Raw genomic sequence first — 27,539 nt, forward strand, 5'->3', positions numbered from 1 at the left:
AGGGATGGTTGAATGAATGAATGATTTAAAGGTCATCTATCTATGGTTGTTTGCTTGTCTTTGGTTGATTGATTAAATGATTGATTATTTTTTACTTGCTTTTAATTAAATTTTGTGTTTGGTTGAATAAATAGCTCTAATTGTGATAAATTAAGAAATAAAGAAAATTTAGGAGTCTCACAGATTATTAAAAATATAAAGGAGAACGTTATTTAAGTAAAAATAAGGAGGGTTAACAGCAAACTATTTTATTTATAGAAAGCAAATATAAGATAGTGAGAATAACTACTTATAGGAGATATTAGTAAAAAAAGGATAAATACATTTATTGAATGAGCGATAAAGGAGATAGAGCTTCTTAGAAAGGGAAACAGCAGGATTCCAATAATGGTATAGTACCATAACAATTTAGAATTATGAACATTATAAATAGTGGTTCATTTGGAACAGTTTTTCAGGCAATCGAGAAGAATCTTAAAATGGAAGTAGCAGTCAAGGTGTTAAAAAATCCAGATAAAGATACATTAATGATGTTGGAAGATGAAATTCGTATTTTGAAGGACTTATCTAATATTGAAGGAGTGCCAAAAATTATTAGTTATGGAAACAATTCAAGTTATTAGTATGTCGCAATGACTCTTTTGGATAAAGATTTAGGATTCTACTTTGCATTTTGCCAGAAAAGATTCAGTGTAAAAACAGTTCTTATGCTCTCAATCGACTTACTTACTATAATGGAGCAAATTCACGACGCTGGGTACATTCATCGTGATCTTAAGCCTGAAAATATGATGATGGGAAAAGGAAAGGATGAGCGACTTTACGTTGTGGATTTTGGAATGTCGAAGGCGTACATAAATATGTAAACGAAGGAACATATTGAGCCAAAGGCTTTGAGATAATTTGTAGGAACATATAGGTATTGTGCGATCACTGCTCATCACGGCAACGAGCAGAGTAGAAAAGACGATCTTGAATCTTTAGGCTATATTTTAATTTATTTCGCAAAAGGGAAATTGCCTTGGTAGGGAATAAATTCAACTCGTAAAGAATATGTATAAAATATGAAACAAACAATTAAATTAGAAGAGCTTACTAAAGGCCTGCCTTCTATCTTTCTCGAATATATGAAATATGTAAAATCTTTGGGTTTTAAGGATAGGCCCGATTATAAGAACCTAATTACTTAGTTCAAAAACACGATGAAGTTTCTCAACTATCAGCAAGATGGAATGTTTGATTGGAAAATATAAAAAATGCGCAGGAATTAACAAAAAAATGTAAGTTTTTTTCAATAAATATTCAAGTTATCTAATAAAATTCATCAAGCATCTAAAAAAAGCTTTAGTACTACTACAAAAATACTTATTAGCAAAAACAAACCCAAAAAAGATGTGTTCTTATTATTAATTATTGTTAATTTAATAAATAAATAAATAAAAAAAGCAAACAAAAAACATTATTTTATTAATAAATTTTGTAGCTATGCAAAAAGAATTCAATTTTGCTTGGTATGTATTAATAATAATTGAATTTTGATAGTTTGAAACAAACAATATTTGCAATTAAATAAATAAACAACTAATTTTTACTTTTTAATTCCCTTTACTTGAACGAATAAGCAAATAAGAACTGCAAGTAAAAAAAGCAAGTGGTAATAAATAAATAAATTTAATAAGTCCAAATGGTAGAATTCAATTCAAGTGTAGGCAAGCTTAAAAATAATTTAAAAATTATGATAATTAAAAGAATTATTTGCAAATTAAAATACTTCCTATATTTAATTTATTGGAACCTTTTAAGTATTATAGACTAAAGAAAGAATTTTATAGCAAAATTAATTTATTCTATATTAAACCCAAATATTCTTGATTTTACCACAAAATCCTTCCTACTTTTATTAATCGATAAAACACTACCAATCAATCAATATTTTTACTTTACAGATAATTTTGTACATAATAAGCTAAACTATTATTTATAAGCCAATTTGGTCATTTAATTACTCAATAAATTTTCTAAATGGGCTATATTTACTCACATTTGGTTTTATCTCATTTAGATTTTAAATCCATTATTAAACTAAAATAATATTTCAATAGAAGCTTTTATCCAATAATTTATTTTCTCCAAACTAGATCTATAAAATTCTAAAAATTTTGTATGATTAATTTAAAAAAACCAGTAATTAAAAGAAATCAGTAAAAAATTCAAAATAAAAATAAAAAATTTTTTTGATTTACAAACTCATTAAAATATTTCAAAATATAAAAACTAATTTATAAAATTTTTCAATCATGTTAGTTAGATGAAGCTTAGCAAAGATAAAATATAAATAATTTATATAAAACTAAATTTTTCTATTAAAATAATTGCAGTTATTTTGAGAAAAATATATCTAAAGAAATAACATTTTAAAATAAGTCAAACAGAGTATATAAATTTAAGATAAATAATTTTTTTTGATATTATGAGCATAATAAATACTTAACTAAATTTGTTCAAGATAACTTTTAGAACACACTCTTATTTATTAAAAATATCTGATATAATTAATAACTAAACTACTAATTTTATTAAACAGAGAAATAATACAGTTATAATTTAAAACTCTGCTGGAGGCTTTAGAGAAGGAGGAGGAAGATAACAAGATACAGTCTTGGCATAGAGATAAGGTTCGGTAAACGCAGGAGGCGGTGCAGCATAACAAAACTTACTTCATAAAACAGCATCTCATAATGTGATAAACTTTGGCAATAACCCAAATAGAAGAGGTGATAGATTCGGAACAATGATAAGCCATTAAACAATGATGACAAATGGTGGCATACTCCAGACTCAAGGATCTTTTAGTAGAAGTGGTTCTAAAAAACCTTCTTTGATGAGGAATAATACAAGAGCAAAAACTAAAAAATCTACATTTTTCACCACAAAGCAATTTACAATAGAGGAAAAAGAGTCTGTAGATGCTTGTAAGCAAACTTATATTTTTTATTTAAGCTTTTTAAAAAAAGATTAAAATTTTTTTAAATAAAATAAGATTCTAGCAAATTTTAACTTGATGCATATGGTGATGATTTAAGTTTAGAAGATAAAATAATGAAATTGAATCACAATACAACACAGCCTAAGTACATTTAATAAGCTAAGCTGAATATTTTTATAATTTTATTTATTATTTCAAAATAATTCTAATAGGTTTTTCAATTTTTTACGTTCAAGGATATAAGCAAAATGAAAGAAAAAAAAGTTAGTAGCTTGTTAGGTACTCGCTGCGATGTTTACTCCGTTTTCAAAATTATAAGCCATAATAATTTAAATAAAATTTATAGTTGAAACTTATAACTCTTGCTAAAGAGAAAATTTATAATAAATAAAGCTTTTAATATAATCTCATCACTTACTCACTCACTCAATTACTCACTTCTTCACAAAATTAACTCAAAATAAAATTTAATATTGTTTTTTCAAATATAAATAGAATTAATTCCAATTTATTAACAAATAAACTCAACCAACACTAATTACATAAATAAATAAACTAAAAACTATCAATTAAGACTTAATCACTCACTAGTTTATATTACACTTCACTATAGATCATCAAATTACTTATATTAGCTAGATTATAATTCAGTTAGATATGCTTAAAAAATTAATTAAGATAATTATCAAAATACTTCTTCAAAAAGCAAACAAATTTAATAGATAAATTGCATTTTTGCTTAAAATATTATTTTAAAATTTAGTTTGTTTTAAATAATAAAATAAATTGAAAGACATAATTAACTGCAAAAATATTAAACCAAAAAAATTGTTTGCTGAATAATATAAAATTCGGCATTATTTTTCTGTAGCTATTTAACTATATATCAATTAATCAATAAAAAAAGCTACTAGAAGAATTAGAAGTATTAGATTGTAGTAATTCAATGTTTCTTTTAAGTATCTCCAAATTTATTTCCAATAAATAAATAAACACATAACTGACTAGCTAAAAATAAATAAAATAATAACTAACAAACAAACAAACTAAAAATTAGCAAGTAGATATGAAAAAATAGTAGTTATTATCTATCCATAATTTCTTCTTTGTATTTATAGTATACAACTTCTTATTCTATACGTTATAAATCATATAAATAAAGTGTTAAATTATTAATCTAAACCTAATTACCTACCTAAAATGTTAGTCTGTATCTTACTTACTAACAGAATAACTAAATAAATAAATAACTAACTAACAAACTAAATTAAATTAATTAATACATCTTTATTTACTAATTGATAAAGAAACAAGCAAATATATAAATTCAATAATAAATAAAACAGTTATATAGTAAAAATGTTGGTTTTTCTTATAAATGATGAAGTGACTAATAAACTTACATTTAATTTTTATTACAATTTGTATAAATTTTATTTCATTTCTATTCAGTTACAAAAATTATCCATTCCAATACAAATAATCAAAAAAATTTGTTTCCTTTTACTTTAGCAATATCAATTAAAAAAGTATCTATTAAATAATTTAATAATAAATTGATTTTATTGTTTGAAAAATATGTTTTTTAAGCAATAAAAATCTTTAAATTTATACCATATTCAAAAATTAAAAAAGCTACATAAAAAATTTAAAATGAATTAAGTTAATCATAAATTAATTTGAAGTATTTTATATTGAAGAGCAAATAATTATTTAATTAATAAAATTTTTATTAGATTTAACTAAATATTAATTTTTCAAGATTAAAAAGATTAATTAGATTTTTTTTCTCTTGTTTTATCACTTTATAATTAATATAAAAATAAATGTTTTTTGACAATTAAAATATTTAATTATTTCTAAATTAAATTTTTTTTTATAAAATTATTTTGTTTGAAATGAAATTAAATAAAATATATTAATTTAAATCAAACTAATTGATTAACTTATAAGAAATGAATTGTAAAATATTTTACATACAAACTATTGAATGATGATATTATTTTATGGCTAGCATTTTACTTGGTTTGAATTTTTTGTTATCAAAAGTATAAATCTTAAACAATTTTAAAAGGACTCAGATTAAAGTATAAATCTGATAGCTTATAAAGAATTATACTTTGCATTTAGAATATGAATCTTTCGTTAAGTTTTACTTAAAGATCTTTTACTATTTATTAATTATTACCATATTTGTCATATTCTCTATGATATTTGTTAAAAGAGTATGAGATAGGTGATGTAAATATGCTTGGGTTAACTAAACTATCATAATAGCATTGATTGGTTAAATTTTAAAAACATAAGTGTCCTATTTTTCCGATAAAAAATTTCTCAAAAACCCAAATAGTAAAAGGAAGAGAAAACTTTTTAATATTCCAATTAACTTAATTGATATAGGCACCATTCTTAAAAATAAAATTAACACCAAATCCATATTCTCCTGTAAATGTAATTTATTTCACTTTATTATGAAGAATTATGTCATGAAAAACTGGATCATTTTACTATAATTCAATTTGTATGCTTTGTGCTACAATATTTTTTAAATTAAATATCCTTTGTTAAAACCCATAATTACCACAATTGCTTACTACATTATAACAACACATACAATGATCAATGCTTTGGTTTTGGTCATGAGTTATTATGTTTTGATCTTCAATAAAGAAATCTAGGTTTTCAACTTTTAAAACTTAGTTTTTCTCATCTAACAATTCAATTAAATCAGAATAAAAATTAGAATGATCAACATTTCTATATTTTTGTTGATTTGTATGGTAGAGTCTTTGTATATTAACAAATTAGAGATTTTAGATTTCTAATTCCTGTTCAAATAAACAATTCCTTATTAAGCTGAAGTTTATTTCAATTTCAAAATTACTATCTTTAGATATCATGTTGATAATTAGCTCATTCAAATTTTTGAACTCATCTTAATAAGAGTTAACTTTAAGTAACTTTTAATTTTTGTTAGATTTTTATTTTAATATTTTCTAGAAATGTTTATTCATATTTTTATTTTTAAGAAATCTGGTGTAATATTCTTATTCAAATAGGTCCTCAAATTTCTTTTCTTTTTTTTTGAAATGCCTATTTTAAGCTTTTTTAGTAGAATATAATTTTTCTTCAAGGATTTTTTAATTTCTTTTAACTATATCTATACTATCTTTTTAAATTAAAAGCAAAATATCATGTATTTCATCATAATCATCATCATCTTCTTCTTATTCTTAATTTTTTTTATTTTGTTATAGTTATTCAATTGTTATTTCTTAAATATTATTTTCAATTTCCATATTTATTTCTCTTTCTTCTTCTTCTTCTTCCTCTTAAAATGAACTTTCTTATTCTTCTTACTCCTCAGATTGGTTATCTTCTTCATCACTGCCAATTTCTTCATCTTCTTCCTCCTCCTAATAGCTACTAATTAATTTGTTATTTATTTCATTTTCAAGATTAAATAAATTCATTTAGTTAACTATTGAAATTATTTCTTTATAAGAATTCTAATTTAGTTGTTTATAAATTTAAGCAAGCTTTTAAGCTATTTATTGATATTCAATCTGTAAAATAGGAATTCTTATTATTTAGGAATAAGTGTCTTAAGTTTAAATTTGAAGTATTTCATCCTCTAACTTAAATACAGCTGATTTTCCCTTTTCAAGAAGCTGATCAATTATTGTCAACATATATTAATTAAATTTTTTATAGTTTAAAAAATTTTTTATAAATAAAATATTTGTATAAATCATCTATGTGTTTATAAAGGTATTTAGTTTGATGAAATATGTTAAATTCTTTAAATATTTTAAGCGGTAAATTTAATTTAAACCTTATAATCATTACTAACTAAATATAAACAAAATTTTTGACATTTTGTTAAATTCTTAGACTATTTAAAAAGCGGGAAATTATAAAAACAATTAAATTAATATTCTAAGTAAATAAGCTCTTTTTATTATTGCTACTAAAATTATATTATAAATAGATATATATTCTGAAAAGAGAGAAAATTAATAATAGGGCTATTAGGTGAAAATTAACCAATTTTTAGTTTTTTTAACAATTTTTGTTCATTTTTAAATATTTAATAATCATTAAAATGAAGGTTAAAGGTAATTAAATATTTTTAAAATTAATTAAATTTTTTATTTTAATTTAGTTTGTGTAGTAATATGATTTTTTATTTAAAATAAGAATAATACATATGATCTCTTTATCCAAAATAGCTTCAATTTAATATCTAATTTAAAAATAAAGACGTTTTCTAATCTATCTCATTTCAAATTAGTCAATTTGAAAATAGATTTAAATTAATTATTAATTTTTAAAAGCATAATTTAAATATTTTTTGTTTTTTAAATGAATTTTTTATTTATTTTATAAATAATTTGGGTATTAAATTTATAAATTAAAATTAATTTTTTATTTTAAATCAATTTAAATTTTACAAATTAATTCAGATTTATTTTTTATTTTATTTATAATTTTAAACGAAATTATTTTAAATAAATATAATTGATAGAAAATTTTTATATAGATGCTCTATAAATTTTAATTTATTCCAGAAAAATTAATAGTTTATTTGTTAATTGATTTGCTTAATTTTTATTAACAAGAATTCTTTAATTGGTTTGCGATGATATCTATTTTTTGTTTATATTAGTTTTAGTTAGGCTAAGGAATGAATAGTAATAAAATATAAAAATAATAATTAGAATATTGCTAAAAATAAAAATAATGTAATTTAATAAAATAAATAGGATAAATTTAATGTTTATTAGATGAAATTTAATCTATTATTTTTTGTTTATAACTAATCCGTCATTTATTTATTTATTTATTCTTTTTTTGTTATTACAATAAATTTTATTGTTTACTTTTTCCTTATAACTTAGAAACTCTCTTTAGCTAATTTACAGGTATATTATCTTTTAATTTATTAGGTGGTTATCAAATATTCACCTAAAATTTAATAAATAGTTATTTTTTGATACTTAATGTCGATATTTTAGATTTTTTTAGGTGGCGTTACATGTAATTACTGCATTTTAAATGCTGAATTTGTTTTTCTTTCATTAGAATTCTGATTGACAATTTGTGTATTTAAAAAGAGTATTAACTAGAGATATCTAAAATTGTTTTGCAGGAACGTGTGAAGGATAAACGGATGGTGTTGTTTTATGGTCTAAATTTAATTATATGGGATTATACTTCTAAAATATGCATTAATAGGAATATAATTTGAATAGAATATCTGATAGAAAGCAATAGAAATATTCTTTTTTTGAAGTAGTATGTGTCAAATTTTAAATTATTTAAAAAATTTATATTTATTGCGTCATTTGTAAATTTGACTTGTTTCTCAAGTATTCATACAAAATAAATTCATCTATTTTTTTTTGTTGGCTTGATATGCTTACTGATAATTTGAATTAAATAAATCTTTAATGATTATTCTAAAACATATTTAAATGGGATTCAATTGATAGTTTCTTAAAAAGCGAGTGCTAGCTCTCAAATTTAAGGAGTGGTCAAAAGTGACGAAATTTAATATTAAAGGAGAAAAAAAAATTGCGTTACGATTTATTGCAAGTTAAAAAATCGAATTATTATAATATATTTATTATTACTTGAAGGATTACCAATTTAAAAAATATGTAATATTATATGGATAGATTTTAAATCAAAGAATGCAAAAAAAAAAAATTAATATCTTTTTTCATAGGCGTCCAGAAATAAAAAAAAGCAAACAAAAGACGCATCTCAAATGTCTATATTTTTGTATATAATTATTAATACTATTTTGGTATTAAATAAAATAGCAGCGTAATAGAAATTCGTGTAAAAAAACTATGAATAAAAAGAAAAGTTCTTTTAATTAATAAAAGTTTTTATGAGCATCAATCAACTAAAATGAAAATTTAAAGTTTCATTATGTTATTCATGAAAAAAAACTCTGTTTATTGTCAAAAATTATGGAAAGCAAAACTAATTCTTTACCAAATAATTTACAAATAAATAAGCAAGCAAATTTTCTTTAGTATGCAATTAAAAAACAAAAAAAAATCAAACAGCTCAATTTTTTTTTCTTTCATAAATTTGCCTACATTGAAAATAGCATGAAAAAGTAAAACAAATACCAATTAATTTATCAGAAGTAGTGCATCAGACAAAGAGTTCGACTTTATAATTTAAATATATATTCATTCATTCATTAATTGACTGCCCACCTAATAAATTACAAGAATTTCTAAGGTGGATCAATAGCAAATAATATTAGAATCCAAAAGTAAATAGTCCTATTTAAAGAATTTTCATTTAACTCACCTTGAAACATTAACCTCCATTCAAATACTCCCCCACATTATCATTATAAAATAAATAAATAAATACACTGTTATTGATCAGCAGGAATAAATATAAATTAAGCTTTCTTTATTTATTGAAAGAGTAAATAAATCAATAAATAAATAAATAATTCAATAATCAATAGTATCTATCTATCTATCTATTTTTTCTCAAGCTAATTAAATCAGTCAGTCTATATTTCTTAATAGAGATACATACATACATAAAAACTATTAAAAGAATACGCTTGACAAAAAGTAAAAAAAGCAAGTAATCAAATTAAGTAATTAATAATATTGTTATAAGAATTAAAAGACATCTCATTTTAAAGAATATTTATTCTTAACTAAAAATACTTATTTATTAATTTCTTTTGCTTGCTATAGGAAATATTCCTAGCTGCTTCAGAAAGCTCGCTAACTTAACTCACATTTATAAGTGATTGAAATAGCTCATCTTAAAACAAATCTGCCCTCCTTTCTTAATACTATTTCTTCTTGTTGAAACAATGCAAGCACCTTCAAGTGTTATCTACCACCAACCAATCCATTTATCTAATTATGAAGATACTTCAATACAGTAATTGCAATCATAATCATCTTCTCCTGTCTCTCTTTATGAACAGTAAAATTCTTACTAAGCTAAGCAGGTAAAGCATGTGAAAAAGAAAACTGTTACTCGTAAGCTGAAGATGTACGGAGATTACGATGACTACGAATAGAAAAAAATTGACGAAGAAAAGGAACATACTTATAAGTATAAACGAAATTTCTCCTTCAATAGGTTTTTGAAAGCTAGATTTTTTGATGCGTTTGAATCCTTTATTCACTTCATGAAATTCGTTTATGATTACCTCTTCTGCTGTAAACTAATTTGTTTCATCCTTAGAACTGACGCAGATACTCAAAAACGCAGATTGCTTGAAAGGAAGAACCTTATTAACAAGGCTCAAATGTCCCAAGCTTTATCTTCTCCTTCTTCTTCTTCCACTTATTCTACCTCAATTATTTCTGATAACACAATTTCAAATCTAGACAAAATGGAAAACTCCATGAATAATTTCTTAAACGAAAACCCCTTACTATCTTTCAATTATGATTAATAATTAAATATGTCAACAAATTCAACTTTATCCTATTTAAAAATGTATGAAGAACATCCAAATAATCTTGTATTAGACTTAGATGAGACATTAATTCACTGCAATGAAAAGAGTCTCAACGATGATTCCTCTATTATCACTGTGTAATTCTAAAACCAGTAAAAAAACTATTACTTGCACCAAAGAGGGTATTTGCAAGAATTCCTAGAACAATGTGCTCTTAATTTCAATATATATATTTACACTGCATCTACAAGAGACTATGCTGAGGAGGTAGTTAAAATAATTGACCCTAGATCAGTGATAAAGAAAGTTTACGATCGCTCTTCATGCTTTTATGATGGCAAATAGTATTTGAAGAGCCTTAAAACATTAGGCTTAGACCTCAACCGTACTGTAATGATCGATAATAATTAAGCTTGCGTTAGTAACAACATAGAAAATGCTTTCAAAATTAAAGACTTCTTCTCAGATAAGAATGACAGGGAACTCCAAAAGTTCTAAAACATTTTGAATAAGATGTGCAAATTCACTGGGAACTTCAAAGACTTCATTCAAAGCTACTAAAGTTGAAAAATAAAAAAGCTATCAAATAATAAGTAATACAATATATATAAAAATATATAAAATAAAGACAACACTCTAATTATTGAATAGCCTTACAACTTTCTTACTTGCAACCAGCATAATTTGCTTTACTGAATGAATATATAATTTTGTTTCTCATCTTCTTATCCTCTGTTTAGTTAGTTCTATAGGATTAATTAACTAAAATTATGCATTAGATTCTTTAAAAGAAAACGCAGCCAAAAATATTTACTGCTAAAAAATATTCAAACGTACTCTGTAAAAATAAAATTTAAAATTAAATAAGAAAGAAGAAGATTAGGGAGAAAAACTAACACTTACTCACTCACTTACCAATTGATTATTTATATGCTACTATTATATAGATACCATACATACATAACAAATACTAATAAAAAATAAATAAATAAATAAATCTATTTATAATCTAATAATTAGATAAAAATAACCAGTTATAATTTAATATTAGTTTAATTTATAAAATATTTTACCTTCAATTCACCATATTTATATAATAATATATATTTAAACTTACTATTTATAACGTATTTATTTAATTTCCTTAAATTTCCAATTACAAATGAATCTCAGACTTTCTCCATGTGATTATGCTAATAATAAATCTACTAAAATAATTGCTATTTATTAAATTATATCAAAGTATTTTGTGAGTCAGTATACTTATTTTCAAATTATTTCCACTTTTAATTTCAAATGCAAAAAGTATATACTTCAAAAAATTAATGTGGCTTCTATTAATTAAATAAATAAGTAATCAAATAAACAAATAATAAAAACATTCAAATTTTATTTTCCGAAAAATCAAAGCAAATCTTTAAAACGGATATATAAATATATTCATTCTATTAGGTATTAATTTTTACGATTCGACAAAATTAAAGATAAACAAATAAAGTTTTTAAAAGATTATTTTAATTCGCAATATCTTATGAATAATACGATTATTAATACAGTATCGCATTAGTGTGTCAATCAAAAAGTATTTGTTCCTTAAATCTGTAAAAATCAATATAAGTCAATCAATTATTATAGAAATTTATCTTACATCTGGGAGAAATTATAAATATTACTTTCAAAATAAATCAATGCATAAATTTAAATAAGCGTCAACAAACAAACAATCTATTGAAACATGCTTGCTTCCTACTAATATAAATAATATTTCTTTTATAATATAATCATTATTTATAAAAATCTGATATTAATTGCATCTTAAAGTAAATCTAATAATATATTTATTGCTATATTCACACTCTAATATCAGTTAAAAATTTAATGTTTCGTATCCCTCCTAGATTTTCGAACTACAATAGACTTGCATGCCCCAAATATCTAAATACTCTACTCTGTTAAATTAAGTTTTGTATTTATCTATTATTTTATTGAACCTGGTACATAATTCGTCATTTTATTAATTAATGAAAAAATTATGTTTCTTTATTATTTAAATCCTTTAATTCGAATTTATTGTCTATATATAATACCATACGCTTCTACCACTGTTCAACTTATATAAAATTACTATGGACAAATAAGTATTTCTCAACACAAAATCTCTTTCCCATGTATTAATATTCATAAAATTTAGTTTATAATCTAAATTAAATCAAAGTTATTAATCTGTAATATAAAAGATTAACCAAAAAAATGAAAGGTTCATTTACCATTAGTTTTACTGCTGACTATTTAAATATTATTTATCCGTTAGTTCTAGAAAAAAATTCTACCAAGATATTTAAATGTAAATATATTTTCTATTTTTAGTACATGAAAATGATAAATTAAAATTACAAAATATTTTAAATAAACATAATTTTAGCCATTCAAAATTTGAATAGAATTTATTGGAAATTAAAAAAAAATTAATCTAATTAGACTTAAATTTGAAACTTATTTATGAATAAAATAAAAATTAATTTATTTTAAGAATTTTTATTTGATTTTAATTTAAAATTGAAATACTTAATTTGGCTATGTTTTAAATACTTGGTTTTGTTGGTTGTTAAAAATATATTGATAAAAAGAGTAAGTTATAATTAAAGATAAAAGCCTTTGTTTCAAAATATTTGTTACCTTAATATTATTTAAAAAATATTTGTTTTAAGTTTTATAAAAATTATTTTATGATAAAAAATGTTAGATTTTTGTAAAAGTTAATTAAATTATACAAATTCTTTGAATTTTTTTATTTATTTATTAATTCTTTATTTTTTTTTATATTTAAAATATTATTTTACTTTAAATAATTATTAAAAGAATTATTTTATAAAAAATAAATTTAAAATTAACTATAAATATTTTAGTTACTTTTTGATATTTATTTATTTAATTAAAATCCTTAGACGAAATTAAAAGTTAATTTAATTTTGATAATATGTAGTTGCTCTTTGTTTAGTCAATCATTTAGTAAATCTGATTTTGAATTTAAATATTTGAAATATTTGCAGAAATAAACACTCCTATTTTTAAAGATAATTAATCAATTAAATAATATGCTTAAAACTATAAATTCATTAGCTATGTATGACATTCAATCAATATATTTTTTAATATAAATTCATAAAATTTTGCAGTTTAACAAAAAATTAAATGAAATGAATTTGCAAGTAAATTTTTGTTATTAATTTATTATTAGAAATAACAAGAAAAAGGGTTAATTAATAATTAAATAGAGAACATTTTTTAATATTTTAATAGTTAATAATAAGTAAAGGGAAAGATTGACTAATAGCAAAAAGACTGATAAGTATTGTTGATTCATTTCAAAACTGAAAGAAAAATAAATAAATAATTAAATTCTTTTACTAAAGAAATCTATTATTAAATAATTGCAGTTTCCTTCAACTTGATTTGATAGAATGAAATCTTATAGCCAAAACAACATCAACATAGCTATGAATAGCTAAATTAATAATGCAAGCTAATTAAATTCTAAAGGTAAAGCCATTAATATGATATAAAAACCACTTCGAACTGAGTGCTCTCCTAAGAATTACTCGAACAATAGCTTTACTTTAAACTAGACATAGCCCTTTTAGCTTAACGCTAAAAGAAATAGTATAGAACCTACAAGCATATCACACAGATTAGTATAAAACTCAAAGAGAACAACACATAACAATTACAATTAAAATTAAAATTCTTCCAAAGAAAAAGAAAATATTAATATTATTGCTCAATTCAGCTCTGTTCCATCATAAAATAGAACAAGTTAACTTTAACAAAATAGCAAAGGCTCTCAAATCCAAATATAAAATGCTTAAAATTAAATCTTAAACAACAGTGGTTAAAAGCTATACTCTTCAAGAGTTACTACACATTAATTTGAGCAAAAGCTTATATAGTAGCAGTAACTGAATAATAGTTAAGTTTAACAGCTAAACATATAGCCCTTAGATTTTCTTGATATGTCGAAAGGAGACTTAAAATTATCTCAAGTCATTTCCCCAACTTCACTCTCAAGATTAAACTCATCAACTTCTTCCTCTTCAAAAGAGAAAATTTAATGCCAAAAAAGTCTTTCCAAAATTAACTGTAAAAATCATACCACAGTCTAGGTAAATAAAAATAATAACAAATTAATTAATATTTACTAATTTTAAAATTGAATACAAATTTAAAGAAGAAAATCAGTTAATTACTGTCTGATTTAATTTCACTCGAAAGCAAAAGCAAGAACATAAATTTAATTTAACTGCATTTTCGATAATTACTCTTTCAATAAAAATTTTTAAAATAAACTACAAAGTGAAATAATTTTTACAATTACTGCATACTTATTGTTAATGCAATTTTAATATAATTTATATAGCCATATAAATTATATTAAGTTAAATAAAAAATTCTTTCGAAATTTAGAAAATAAAAATGATAAAAAGTTTATTAAATTAATTGTTTTATTATTTTCTGGCTTTAAATTTAATAAAATTTTTTTAGTATTTCAATATAAAAAGAATTTTATTATTTATAAATAAATACTTTTAACAGGACATCTTTATTTATTAAGTTAAATAAAATATCAATCTATTTTTATTTAACTTATTAAATAACTAATTTCTAAAAAAAATTGTTCTTATAAAACAAATGTTAATTAAACCATATTTAAAATTTTGTCTTTCTTTAAAGTTTTATTAAAAAAATTTTAATTTGACATAAAATAATATTCAAGAAATTACTCTGCATTTATTTATATTTTTATATAAAATTATCATAATTATAAAAATTTTTCTTTGTTTTGAAATAAATTTTTAATAATATTTTTTATAACAAAGGCACATTATTATGTAATAGAGAATAGAGTAGTTAGTTACTTTTGTACTTAATGTTCTGTAAACTTAGTAAAAAAAGGCTTGAAACTTCATGAAATATTGAACTCATAGTAAAGTTAAAAAAAGCCTTTACAATAAGTCAATATTAACAATATTCAATAGAATAGCTTTAATCCAACCTCTACTCCTATGAAATTGAGTCTTGGGTAGCACAAAATGATTAATTTGAATTTTAATTAGGTTAATAATTAAAAATCTAACTAGCAAAGAAATATTTCTAATGTAACTAATTCACCTAGCTCACAGTTAGTCACTCCTAGCAGTACTTTGCTAACACCAAGATAATAAACATCTACTGCTTCTGTCAGTATATTTGAACCTTTCTCCAGTACTTAGGAAGTTAATAATCATCATTTAAATTCTTAATAATAAACACCTACTCTTAATGCATTAAATTAGAATGATGAAGATTTCGAAGAGTCTTTTGATAAAATTTTAGTTAAAAACAAAATAAAGGATTTGTAAGGGGATAAATTAAAAGTAAAAGAGTACTTAGAAGATCTGATGAATAAGTTAGATAATGTTAGAGTTTTATCTTAATAAAAGCTAGATAAAATAGAGAACAAAAAGTTACAGTTGCATGAATTCTACGAGTGCTAAAAACAAATAATTTTAGAAAAAATGCTTGAATTAATAACAATGATTGAGCAAGAGAAATAAGTCAGCTTACAGAACATTGAATAATAAAAAGGAAATGGCATGCTGGAGTTGAATGGAATCGAGTAAAATCTTAAGCAGTAAATGAAAGATATGAAAAACATAAGATGTGATATCAAAGATAATATTAGCAATATTTTTAATAATCTTGATCTAAAGCCTTTCAAGGTGATTTACAACAAATACAACGATAAACTAGAGCAGTTTTAAGAAAGTATTAATAAAGTAGATATGTCTTATTTAAGTTACCAGATACTAAAACCAAGTAGTATTTCGACTTACATCAGCCTTCTAACAAATAAATAAAATAATCCATTTTAATTAGAAACAAAATCAGAGATATTAAATTTCAATCTTACTCAACATTTGCAAAGCATTTTTCCTTAAAATTTATAAACAACAAACAAAAAAGAAAGATAATCGTTTGTTAATAACGATGAAAAGCTGAATGAAGATATTAAATAAAGACAGCACACTCCTTAGAGCAAATAAGAATAAACATATGGTGATATTACTCATGAAGATACACCTAGGAATAATGATAAAACAATCCAAAGCAATAAAGAATAAAATAACAGATAAAATACAAGAGAAAACCAAGTTTATGTGTCATTCAATAATAAAAATATCTTCTAGAACGACCTTGCAAACCACATTGAGACTCTTAATGATGAGCAAAATCAAGAACCTATTCCTATGGTTTCACTGAATCTGTCAAGTAATAAATAAAGCTCAGATGATGATATACAAGGCTTTGCAAAACCCTCAGAGTAAACAAAACTAAAAATTCAAAAACTTTTGAAAGAAGAATCAAAGGATAATGAAAAAGGAATATTTATTATCAAAGAAGAAGAAGCAAATAATAACAATTCATTATCTAATTAAATTTGTTCATCATCTCACTAGCGTAACTCAAACTAATTCAACTCAGTATCATCTAATTAATATAATTCAAATTAATTTGGATCAAATTAAATGATAGATTCTCAAATCTAAAATTTTGGCTCAATTAAATAAGATTCTACTCAGCTTCCCAGCATTAATGCTCACCTTGTAAATTCCTAGAACGAATATGGGCTAATAAATAACATTAGTAAAGAAAGTATTGACATTATTAATCTTGACACTTATAAACAAAGTACACTATTAAAGCAGACATCACCTTCAAGAAACTCTCAAAATTCACAAAATGGAGTAAGTAAAGGAAGGTCAACCTGCAAATCCCCAAATAGCTTGAAGTATTTAGAGCTAATTGACAAAATTAATACAAATCAATTAAATACAAATATTTTCTATCAGACATTAATCAGAGACAACCAAATAACATCCTCTAGCTAAGACAATGCACCATCATCAACTAATACATTTGCAACATAACTCTAAAAAATGTAAATTAACAACAACAATAGCAATTATCTAGATCCTAATAAATCTTTAACATAGCAAAATAAAACAATTAGTGATTTGAATAATTCACTGAATATATAATAAAGTCAAGTAATATTCAATGACCCTATATAAAAGTAGAGCAATAGTATTGTTGAAATTGGAAGTATTTCCCCTATCTCTGTATTGGCAACTCCTAATAGTAACTATTATATATCTTCTGCCGTAAATACTACCTAGTCTAAACGCTTGTCAAGCCCTACAATAGCTAGAACAATTACCTTACCAGGCGCACAATAAAATCACAACTACTAGAAAAAACTATTTTGATAAAATAAATCACAAAACAAAATAGAAATAAATGAAATCATATTTATGATATAAAAATATATTAAAAATAAATCTGTAAATTTTATAAAATAAAGTAGACTTATTAAACATATTATTTTATATGCTATATATCATACATTATTATAATCTAAGCAAATCTGTCAACACAAAACTCTTATATTTCATAGACAAAGATTAATAACAACTTATGTATATTTTTCACAGATGAATTACATACTTATTTTCATTTTCTCTTTTTTAAATAAATTAATAATATTTATCTATTTACCACAACAATTGTTATAATTCAATCTATTAGTACAATAATACTTAAAAATATGTTAAAATATACATAATATTTTGTATTTTTATGATTATCATCACAGACCTTAATTATTCGTTCATAAAATAAATCCTTTTATTTATTAAAGATAAAAAAAATCAGTGAAAAAATAAAATAAAATTTTTTTAAAGAAAAAACGGGGGAGGGGGAGAATTAGTGAAAAATGAATGAAAATATTTTTATTATATTTTGAAATTTAAAAATTTTTGAAGTTTCCAATCTAAGACCATAAAATAGACCTCCAAATTAGAGTGGATAATTAATTCTCTTAACAAATCAGGAAGTATAAATAAATTTTTACAAAATAATTAAGGTTTATCTTATGCTTTTATATTTATTAACAAATAACAAACTTTTTTCACAAATTATGTAAAATTAGCAAAAAATGAGGCTCAAAAAAGTGATAAAATTATGATTTTTTATTCTTTAATATTCAAATTATGCTGAAGATAAAGTGCCTTGCCTATAGTAATAATCAATATTATAACAATTTTTGAAAATTAAAAAAAATATATTCAATTTACTTACATACTACCAAATTATTCAAAAAGCCCTTTAAGTAGAATTATATCATTTTTCCAAAGTAAGCTGATAAAATAAAGCATGGAGAAATTTAATAAATAATATTGAAAAATAGAACCATTTGTTTATTAAAAGTTAGTAATATTTAATGTAAAACACTTTTATTTTTTCCTCTTACTAATTTTTTTTAAATAAATATTAAATTAAGCTATTTTCTGCTTTATATACTGAAAATTGAAACCAAAAATATTATTATTAATAAAATTAAATTAATATTAAATAAATAAAAAAATAAAAATGAAAACTCTTTTAGTCATTCCCTTAATTTTTATTACACTTTTTACATCTTTAACTATTTATTTAGTTCATAGATAGAATTAATTAAAGGATTTAGGAAATATCTTTGATGACATTAAAAATACTTTCGAAGATGTTGGGGATTCAGTGAAAAATGGTTTTGATGACCTTGGAAACGATGTTAAGCATGGCTTTGAAGATTTTGGTGGAAATGTCAAGGATACATTTGAAGATATTGGAAAAGTAGTCAAAGATACAGCTGAAGATTTTGGAGACGATGTTAAAGATACTTTTGTAGATATTGGAAAAGAAGTTAAAGATAAATCTGAAGATTTTGGTGGTGATGTTAAAGATGCATTTGTAGAATTTGGTAATGATGTGAAAAACGGATTTGAAGACTTTGGTGATAATTTTAAAGCTGTTATAAGTAAAGCTTAAGATGAGTTTAGAGTTGCTTTTGAGGAGTCTAAGGATGAATTTAAGAGTATTGTTGACTAGATTCCTGATAAAGTTAAATTATGGTTTGAAAAAACTAAAAATGGTGTTGTAATGATTGCTGGAAGGATTAAATCAGATTTACCAGACCTTTTGAATTGTGGTATTTATGTAGCAAATGTTGCTAATGCTTGTGGTGCTGCTCTTGAAGAAGATGGATTAAATTTAATATAAGACATTACTTGTATCTAAGAGGGGTTAAATTATTAACCTTGCCATGACTTATTTAATGTGGTTGTTTTAGGAAAAAATCCTAAGAAATAAGTTAAGTACTTGGTCCAGTGATGAAAAAATAGTTAATAATTTTTTTAAATTTTTAATATTTTATCACTAGCTGAATGTTTAAATTATTAACAATAAAATTAGATTTTTCTGCTAAATTTAATTTAAAATTAATTTGTTTTGTTTTTTTTTCATAAAGTACAACTTTCAGATTAAAATTCGCTCATAAAATTAATTTTTGCATATATTATTTTAATAAAATATTAATTACATTGGAAAATTTAGTAAACCAATTTTAGAAACACTTTTGTTCATAATAAAATAAATATGAAATCAAAATAAAATGTTTAAAATTTATTGAAAAATTATATTTTAAAATTGATTTAAGTTAATGAGCATATTAATTTGAACTCAATCCTTATTTTCTTTTTTAAGTTAAGAATTATGTATTGCATTTTGCATGCATATTTCATTCAAAATGATAAATATATAGATTTTGTATTTATGAAGAGTTGAAATTTGCCTGCTTTGGATTTAAATTTCATTTAAATAAAAGATTCTTATGGATTTTATTATGCATATTTGATTTATAACGTTAAAATTTTATGTCATTAAAAAAAATGAATAGATAGATAGATATCCATTTATTAAAGAAAGAGATTATATATTTTAATAAATTAAAAAATAGATTAATTAATTAGTCATTTGAATACATTCCATAATTCAAAAATTAAAAAACAAATAGAAAAGCTTATTATTTTTACCACTTAAAGAAAGAATGATAAGACAAGTGAAGATAAACCCTACTTAAGACATATAAAATCCTCTAATAAAATAACTTAAAACTTCATCTGATACATTCTATATTCCAAATAGATCAAGCTCCTCTGAGTTTATCAGAACAATAAAGTAGAATTCGCCTGAGTAGGTCTAGCATGTTTCTCCAATTTAGTACATTAATAGTACAGGATATGCTTAATTGAAATAGAATAATGCAGTCAGTGTAAATTAAGTTGTTGCAGCACCAGGATAGAATAATAAGCATCGCTCTTTATCACCTTGTAATTAATCACAGACTTCTAATTAAGTTAATATGGTGTTTTTTAATGATTCTATTCAAAATATGATCCACTCCCCTTTATCTTCGACTTCAAACAGTTTCTACTCTTCTTAAAATAATTAGTAGAATTAAAATTAAAAGAAAGCTATATAGATCCAATAATAGTAATAATAATTATAAAATAATGTAAATAAATCTGGCACATTTTCTCCTGCTTAAGTACCTCTTTAACCCTTATAAATAAACAACAACTAGATAAATTAGCAGCAAGTCCAATAAAATCCTGGTATTTAGCTTTTAAAAGGATAGCAAATTTAATAAAATATCCCACTTTAGAAGCAGACAATGAAATTATAAAACTAATTTTAAGTTTAGTCTACTTAGTAGAATGATTAAATGGTTTTTGCTCTAGGTGGAAAAGTAAATGACTTAAGCCAAGAAATTCAAAGACTGCTATCTCTTAATGAGAAACTCATTTAGGAAGCATTATCTTGGAGATAAAAGTAATTATTTTGTCATTTTCGCTCAAAATTATTGTTATGTCATGATAAAATAAATGTTTTTTTTTAATTTAAAGAAATGTAAACTAATAAGTAAATATTCTTTTTTATAAATAGGTTTGAATTATGCAACATGAGAAAATAAATTTTGGAGCAAGAATTAGAATAAAGAAAGCTTATGGTTAAAACCTATTCTTAAAATCTTTTACTAAATGATGAAGCCACAAAGTAAATTTAACTAACTTAAAATTGATACAAATAAAATTCAATTTTAAATAGTATGAATGATACTAATGAAAAATTAGAAGACTCATGCTAGTCATCAGATCACCAAGACGCGAAAAACTACAAAAAAGCCAAAAAATAAAAACTATCTTTTAATTAGAGCGAACAAGACATTCCTGAAGATTCTTAAGCCAGTGAAAATTAAGGATATACAGAAGACTCAACTGAATAAATCAAGAAAAAGAGCAGTAAGAACAAAAAGTCAAATAAGGATTACAATTTTTAGCATATTGTAAAGCAAATAAGTTCTTTAGAGAATTTAAAGAAAATGAATAGAGTGGAAGATTTGCACTAATAAATATAAAAACTGATAGAAGAAAACTAAATACTTAAATAGCAGATGAGACTAAGTGGAAGTAGTGATGAAGTTTTTTCAGACTCAAGTTTTGTGCTTGACGAATAAGAAGAAGAGGAACTTCGTAAACAATAAATAAACACAGAAGAATACTACAGTAATTTATTCATTTATTCATATAAAAATCATAAATAAAATGGTTAGTTAATAAGTAGTAAAAAACATAATTCAAATTAATAAAATATAAATTTATTTCTTTTAAATATTAAATACAGATTCGTTATTTAATTTATAAATTACATAAATAAATTAAATATTTAAATTAATTTCATTGACCAATTAAATATTTTTCTAAGTAAAAATTCTAAATTAATCATTTTAAATTTTTATCTGCTTCTATAAAATTGATTCATTTTAGTGAAAGAAATTATTTAATAAATGAATATATTTTAATATTGAGATAAATATTTTTTTAATGTAGAAAAGATGTCACTAAAGGAGAAAATAAAGTGGAAGATTACTAGTCTGTCTACTAGATGTGCTAAATTAGAGAAAGAATTAACAGAATCAAAAGTTTAAAGCTGGAACTTGCAAAAGTAGCTATAATCGTATGACAGTAAAGAAGATATGAGAGGTATTATGCTCCAGAAATATGAATAGGAAAAATCTACTTTACCTGTCAATTTGCCTAACAAGATTTTAGATTAGGAGTACAACACAAAATCAAGTGTTACTTAGTAGAAACAACTTTATCAGTTTTTAGATGGTAACAATATATTTTATCATCAGTAAACAAATTAACTAACACCTAAAAGTAGCACTAATTTGCAGCCATCAAATTAACAATATCAAGTCAATTTTAATTTTTAATAAGGCTCTCCAAAGACTATGAACAACTCAAATAATAATAAGCATTTATTTAATAATCAACATTAAAATTCATCGCTAGACTAATAAAGTAAATAAGAGGGATCTGAATACAGATATCATTCAGATTAGAATAAAACTTTCAAGAAAAATGATTCTTCGTAAGATTAAAAATCATCAACTTCTAGCAATTCTTATGCAAAAGAAATAATAGAAAAAGCCATTAATTATGCAGGAGAAAGATATCCTTAAATAAACAATCCTAGCCAGTCAGTTAAAACAATTGAATACAACTACAGCTAATCATTTTAACTAAAGAGTTAGAGCTTCAATAGTAATTCAAATACTACTAAATAATAAATTAAAGAAAATTTTATAAATTCTGTTGCTGAATCTTCAAAATAAAGTGAATCACAAAATCAATCAGGGATTATTCCTGTTTCATAACTAAAGAATGATTTTAAGCTAAATAATATGAGTAAATCTCCGAATAGTGATAAATATTCAGAGAAATTTTTGAATACTCAAAAATAGGTACAATAGCAAAAATCTTAGCATTAATTTTTAAAACAATAAAAGAATGATGAAAATTATAATAACAAAACCCTTGGTGATTTAAACTGCTAGGCTACTAGAGATGATAACTATAATTTTTCTAATTTAGAAATAACAACCAAATAGTATCAATCTGAGATGCAGAAACTAGCTGAAAAATAAAAATAATAATTACAAAAACTATAAGAAAAAGTGCATGCTAGAGAAGTATCAATTATAAAAGAAAATGAGTTGATGAAGCAAGAATCAGGTAGTAAGAATAAATTCAATTATGAATTCTAGAACATTAAAAAGATTAGTGCAAACTAAAAAGCTAATATCTTACAATATAATCAAAATCAATAATCTCCTTAATCACCTCTCTCAGAATTTTAAGTAAAGTGTGCTGGAGGTTCTGTTAACAGATATTAATAGAATGCACAAGATGTAAAAAGCTAAAATAATTAAAACACTTCACTTCAAGATATCAATTTTTAAAATTCTGAAACTTAAGTGTCAGCTTACTCTAAAATGAATACCGCTCTCACCATACAAAATGATCATAAATCAAATCCTTCTACAAAATCTTATATTAATTGCAGTAAAAGTGAAGTTAATATCTTCAACAGTGGTGAATAAAGAATATTTGATAATAATGATGATCTATATGCTAGTGCAAATAGTGAATCCTTTAGAGTTAACCACAGCTTTAGCGATAAAGAAAATTAATTTTCTTCTAGAAAAAAAAGTTTTTAGCAATAGCTATCTCCCTAGTTTGTATATTAAAGCAACGATAGCTTCTAGCCAAATAACAACTATTGATTTACTTATTCTTTTTTGTATATTAATTTCTACAAAATAATATGAAATCTTTCTTATAAAATATAATTTATTTGTTACATAGAACTTGTATTCCAATAATTTTCTTTTAAAATATTATAAATTATTAATTGCTATTATAAACTCCAAGTTAAAGAAAAATAAGTAAAAAAATTCTTGAAAATTTTTTTTAAAAACTCATAATTGCTGCAATAAATTATTTAAAAAGGACACATTTTTATTTGATCTTAATATTATTTATTGTCGGTTGTAAGAATATTTTAAACAATAATAAAACTTTATTTTTTGTTGGCTATAAAATGAATATTTTAAATGTAACATTTTTAAAAAAGTAAAGAATTTAAAAACTTACATAATATTTATTTATTCTATTCTAAAAATTTAAAATAATATAGAAGCATTGAAAGAAATAAATGGTTATAAAATCAATCAATTAAATTTTTTAGAAAAATTTGAGAAAATTTATATTTTAACTGATGAAGTGTCTAATATATTAAAGTAGACATTAGAAAGCACATTTTATTTGATCTTAATATTTTTAATTGTTAAATAAATATTTATTTTAAATAATAAAAATAACACTTATATTATTTGTTAAAAATAAATATTTAAATAAACAACATATATAAGAAAAGTAAATAGCATTTTAACTTACTTATTATTCTATTTTAGGATATAATATGATATCTTAAGAATGAAATAAATGGTTATAAAATAATTTAATGCAATTATATATATATATATATATATATATAAAATTTGAGTTAATTGTTAATTTACCTGAAGAAGTGTATCTTTATTTAAAGTGGATATTAGAAAATTTAATTCATCAAATTAAATTAATTATTCTAAACTTTGATAATAATTATATTTAAAAAATTTTATTATGGATATTAAAGAGCTAAGCAGAAAAAAATTTTATAATAACTACAAAGAAAAAGGGAAATAAGTAGTGTATATTCATAATTAAAAGCCATATAGAAGGAACACAAAATGTGTTTGTTAATTTTGTTTTGAGAAATAATTTAAGAAAGAAGAAAAATAATAAGAAATGAGAAAATTTTACAAATTTGTTGTTTTGAAGTAATAATATTATTATGTAATTTGATATGACTATAAAGAAATTAATTAATTATATTATTAAATATTTATTAAATGCTGTCTGATTTTATATACTTATAATTTGTAGTAAACTTAGATAAATTTATAATTGTAAGAAATATAAAAAAGTTTTGCTATCTAGTTATAAAATTTTCATCAGAAAATTATTGAGCCAAACTCTGGCCAAATTTTGTGTTCATGCTTGCTTTGATGAGGCTCTAAAAATAATAAATACAAAAAGTATAGAATATAAATTATTTTATTTAGTGTGAGATAATTAAGATTAAAACAAAAAAATGCCAAAAAACTTCCCCATAATTACAAAAAAAGGGAGGTTTGTATTTTTATCTTTCAAATTTTATAAAAAACCAAAATTCATTCATATTACATTAACCTTGAAATCAATTTAAAACTAATGAAATTATTCTTTCATTCCAAAAAATTTAAAAAATAAACATCTTAATTTTAATTTATAATGCTTATTTATTTTTAATTAAGTAAAAAAACTCAAATAAGTACTTTTTATTTTTTTAATGAATATAATATTTTCAGAAAATTAACTTCATTTTTATAATATTTAATATTTTAATGCTAGACTTACTAAGGAAGTGCAGGGTTCAAAAAAAGCACTTCTGCTAATTGAATTTTTGCTATTCTCAAAAAAGGGAAAGGAGTATATAATTAATTTTGTATCAAAATTTATAAGAAATACTGAAGGTGAGTTATTTATATTTTACTTCCAAAATATAAATTGTGAGCATCTGTTTTTATTTATTTGTTTCAGATTCGCACTTCTTATTTTTTAAAAGATTTTCAAGTAAATAAAAGTATAATAGATTTATTTATATTTCTTGACAGTAGACCCCCCTTAAAACTATTATATGTCTATGAAGGATATACCAAAATGTCACAATTTTATATTTGTTTAAGTTAAAAAATTAATTTTTTATATTTAATATAGATTTTATTATTTTTGTTGAAACTTCTCTCACTAAACAAATAAATTATAGTAAAAATAGGACAAATCTCAATAATCTACTAAATTTTTCTGAATCTACACTTAATTATTAACAGATTCGATTGATGATGATATCAAATTTTTTGTTAGTATAAATAAAACTAAAACAGATCAAAAATTACATAATAATTATAATCTCATAAGTAACAGCAGGCAAGAACATATAAAAATATTTAATAATTATTTCAAAATCTATATAAGAGAGATTAGTATCATTAAGTATATTAAAACCTTTAAAAGATTCATTCACACATTAATTATATATATAATCATCATCATATAAAAACAATTATTTGTTATGAAAACCAAAATTAATATCTTATTTAGTCGTTAATTAAGTAAAAAAAATTAGAATTTTTTATTTAATGAGATTTTTAATAATTTATTTATTATAAATAAAAATTTAAGTTATTTCTTCATACAACTTTCATGTTAAAAATGAAATTTTACTTTTTAATTTATAATAAACAAAAATGTATGCTTTTATTGAAATAAATAATTTTTTTCAAAATAAAACAAATAAAAATAATAGGAAAATGATTAATTAATTAAAATTGAATTGAACTAAAAAGAATAAAGTAATATTAAACTAATTTCAACATTATATTACTAATATGCATGAAGTAATAGTAGTAACTGTTGTTATAAAACTATGACTGATGGAAGAATGAAAAGATTATTTGTGGAAGATACACTTTAATATCTATCAGATTTTTATATTTTAGTAATAATTACTTCACTATCTCAGTATATAATACAATTATCTTTTAAGTTTTTAATTTTTAGAGGCTCTTGAACTAATTAATTATAGTGCATGAATCGATCGACAACAAACAATACATAAGAATATTCTGAGAAAAACTAAATTATTTAACTCATAAACATTTATGTAATTATTTGTACTACTCACTCAAAAAAAATTTTTCAAATTCATTATTTGTTCTAGTTAAATAATTTTTATGTTTGATAGAAGTTTGTTTTTTGCATTTATTCTCTAAGAATGAAAGCACTTAATTACTTGTTTGCTTGTTTTGAGTGACTAATTACACAATCCATTTATTTATTGATTTATAGATAGATAGATAAATAGATTTATATTTTGATGATAATGAAATATATAATTTTATTTTTTAGGTAAGTGGATTTTTTAATAAATGATGGATGGATTTATTGTGCAGTAGATTGATAGATTGATTGATTGGTAGGTTGGTAAGAAGGTATAATAATAATAATGTAATATCAATAAAAACCTAAATTAATTAAATTAGTTATTAAATATTAAGATTGTTTTATTTTATATTCGTTAATAATTAATGTTTGTATTGAATTAATGAGCTGATATGATGTTGTTTGTATTTATTTTCAGTGAATAAATAAAGCATTTTTTTAATTCGTTTGTTATCCAATC

At 22.1% G+C, this 27,539-nt stretch overlaps 7 protein-coding genes across 7 annotated transcripts; 6 read left to right on the plus strand and 1 right to left on the minus strand. All coding sequences in view use genetic code 6, as the record gives it.

Annotated features, from left to right (window-relative positions):
• Positions 1-332: 332 nt before the first annotated feature.
• On the plus strand, positions 333-3,238 carry TTHERM_00250890 (protein kinase; the record flags this gene model as incomplete). The annotated part of the gene is made up of 4 exons (XM_001019039.2): positions 333-1,280; positions 2,585-2,972; positions 3,041-3,131; positions 3,199-3,238. The coding sequence occupies 4 exons, from the start codon at positions 333-335 to the stop codon at positions 3,236-3,238; spliced, it is 1,467 nt and encodes a 488-aa protein (XP_001019039.2).
• A 39-nt stretch (positions 3,239-3,277) lies between these two features.
• Positions 3,278-4,288, plus strand: TTHERM_000250899 (transmembrane protein, putative; the record flags this gene model as incomplete). The annotated part of the gene is made up of 1 exon (XM_012798375.1): positions 3,278-4,288. The coding sequence occupies one exon, from the start codon at positions 3,278-3,280 to the stop codon at positions 4,286-4,288; it is 1,011 nt and encodes a 336-aa protein (XP_012653829.1).
• Positions 4,289-5,028: 740 nt separating this feature from the next.
• On the minus strand, positions 5,029-6,741 carry TTHERM_00250900 (hypothetical protein; the record flags this gene model as incomplete). The annotated part of the gene is made up of 1 exon (XM_001019040.2): positions 5,029-6,741. The coding sequence occupies one exon, from the start codon at positions 6,739-6,741 to the stop codon at positions 5,029-5,031; it is 1,713 nt and encodes a 570-aa protein (XP_001019040.2).
• A 3,107-nt stretch (positions 6,742-9,848) lies between these two features.
• TTHERM_00250910 (NLI interacting factor-like phosphatase) lies at positions 9,849-11,015 on the plus strand (the record flags this gene model as incomplete). Its single annotated transcript, XM_001019041.3, has 1 exon — positions 9,849-11,015. One exon carries the CDS (start codon positions 9,849-9,851, stop codon positions 11,013-11,015), a length of 1,167 nt encoding a protein of 388 aa, XP_001019041.2.
• Positions 11,016-13,909: 2,894 nt separating this feature from the next.
• On the plus strand, positions 13,910-17,752 carry TTHERM_00250920 (hypothetical protein; the record flags this gene model as incomplete). The annotated part of the gene is made up of 2 exons (XM_001019042.1): positions 13,910-14,608; positions 15,323-17,752. 2 exons carry the CDS (start codon positions 13,910-13,912, stop codon positions 17,750-17,752), a joined length of 3,129 nt encoding a protein of 1,042 aa, XP_001019042.1.
• A 1,162-nt stretch (positions 17,753-18,914) lies between these two features.
• Positions 18,915-19,694, plus strand: TTHERM_00250929 (transmembrane protein, putative; the record flags this gene model as incomplete). Its single annotated transcript, XM_001471360.1, has 1 exon — positions 18,915-19,694. One exon carries the CDS (start codon positions 18,915-18,917, stop codon positions 19,692-19,694), a length of 780 nt encoding a protein of 259 aa, XP_001471410.1.
• Positions 19,695-20,382: 688 nt separating this feature from the next.
• TTHERM_00250930 (hypothetical protein) lies at positions 20,383-23,994 on the plus strand (the record flags this gene model as incomplete). The annotated part of the gene is made up of 4 exons (XM_001019043.3): positions 20,383-21,194; positions 21,309-21,419; positions 21,471-21,928; positions 22,253-23,994. Exons 1-4 carry the CDS (start codon positions 20,410-20,412, stop codon positions 23,992-23,994), a joined length of 3,096 nt encoding a protein of 1,031 aa, XP_001019043.3. The 5' UTR covers positions 20,383-20,409.
• Positions 23,995-27,539: the final 3,545 nt, after the last annotated feature.

Source organism: Tetrahymena thermophila (genome assembly GCF_000189635.1).
Source record: "Tetrahymena thermophila SB210 genomic scaffold scf_8254590, whole genome shotgun sequence".
Lineage (NCBI taxonomy): Eukaryota > Ciliophora > Oligohymenophorea > Hymenostomatida > Tetrahymenidae > Tetrahymena > Tetrahymena thermophila.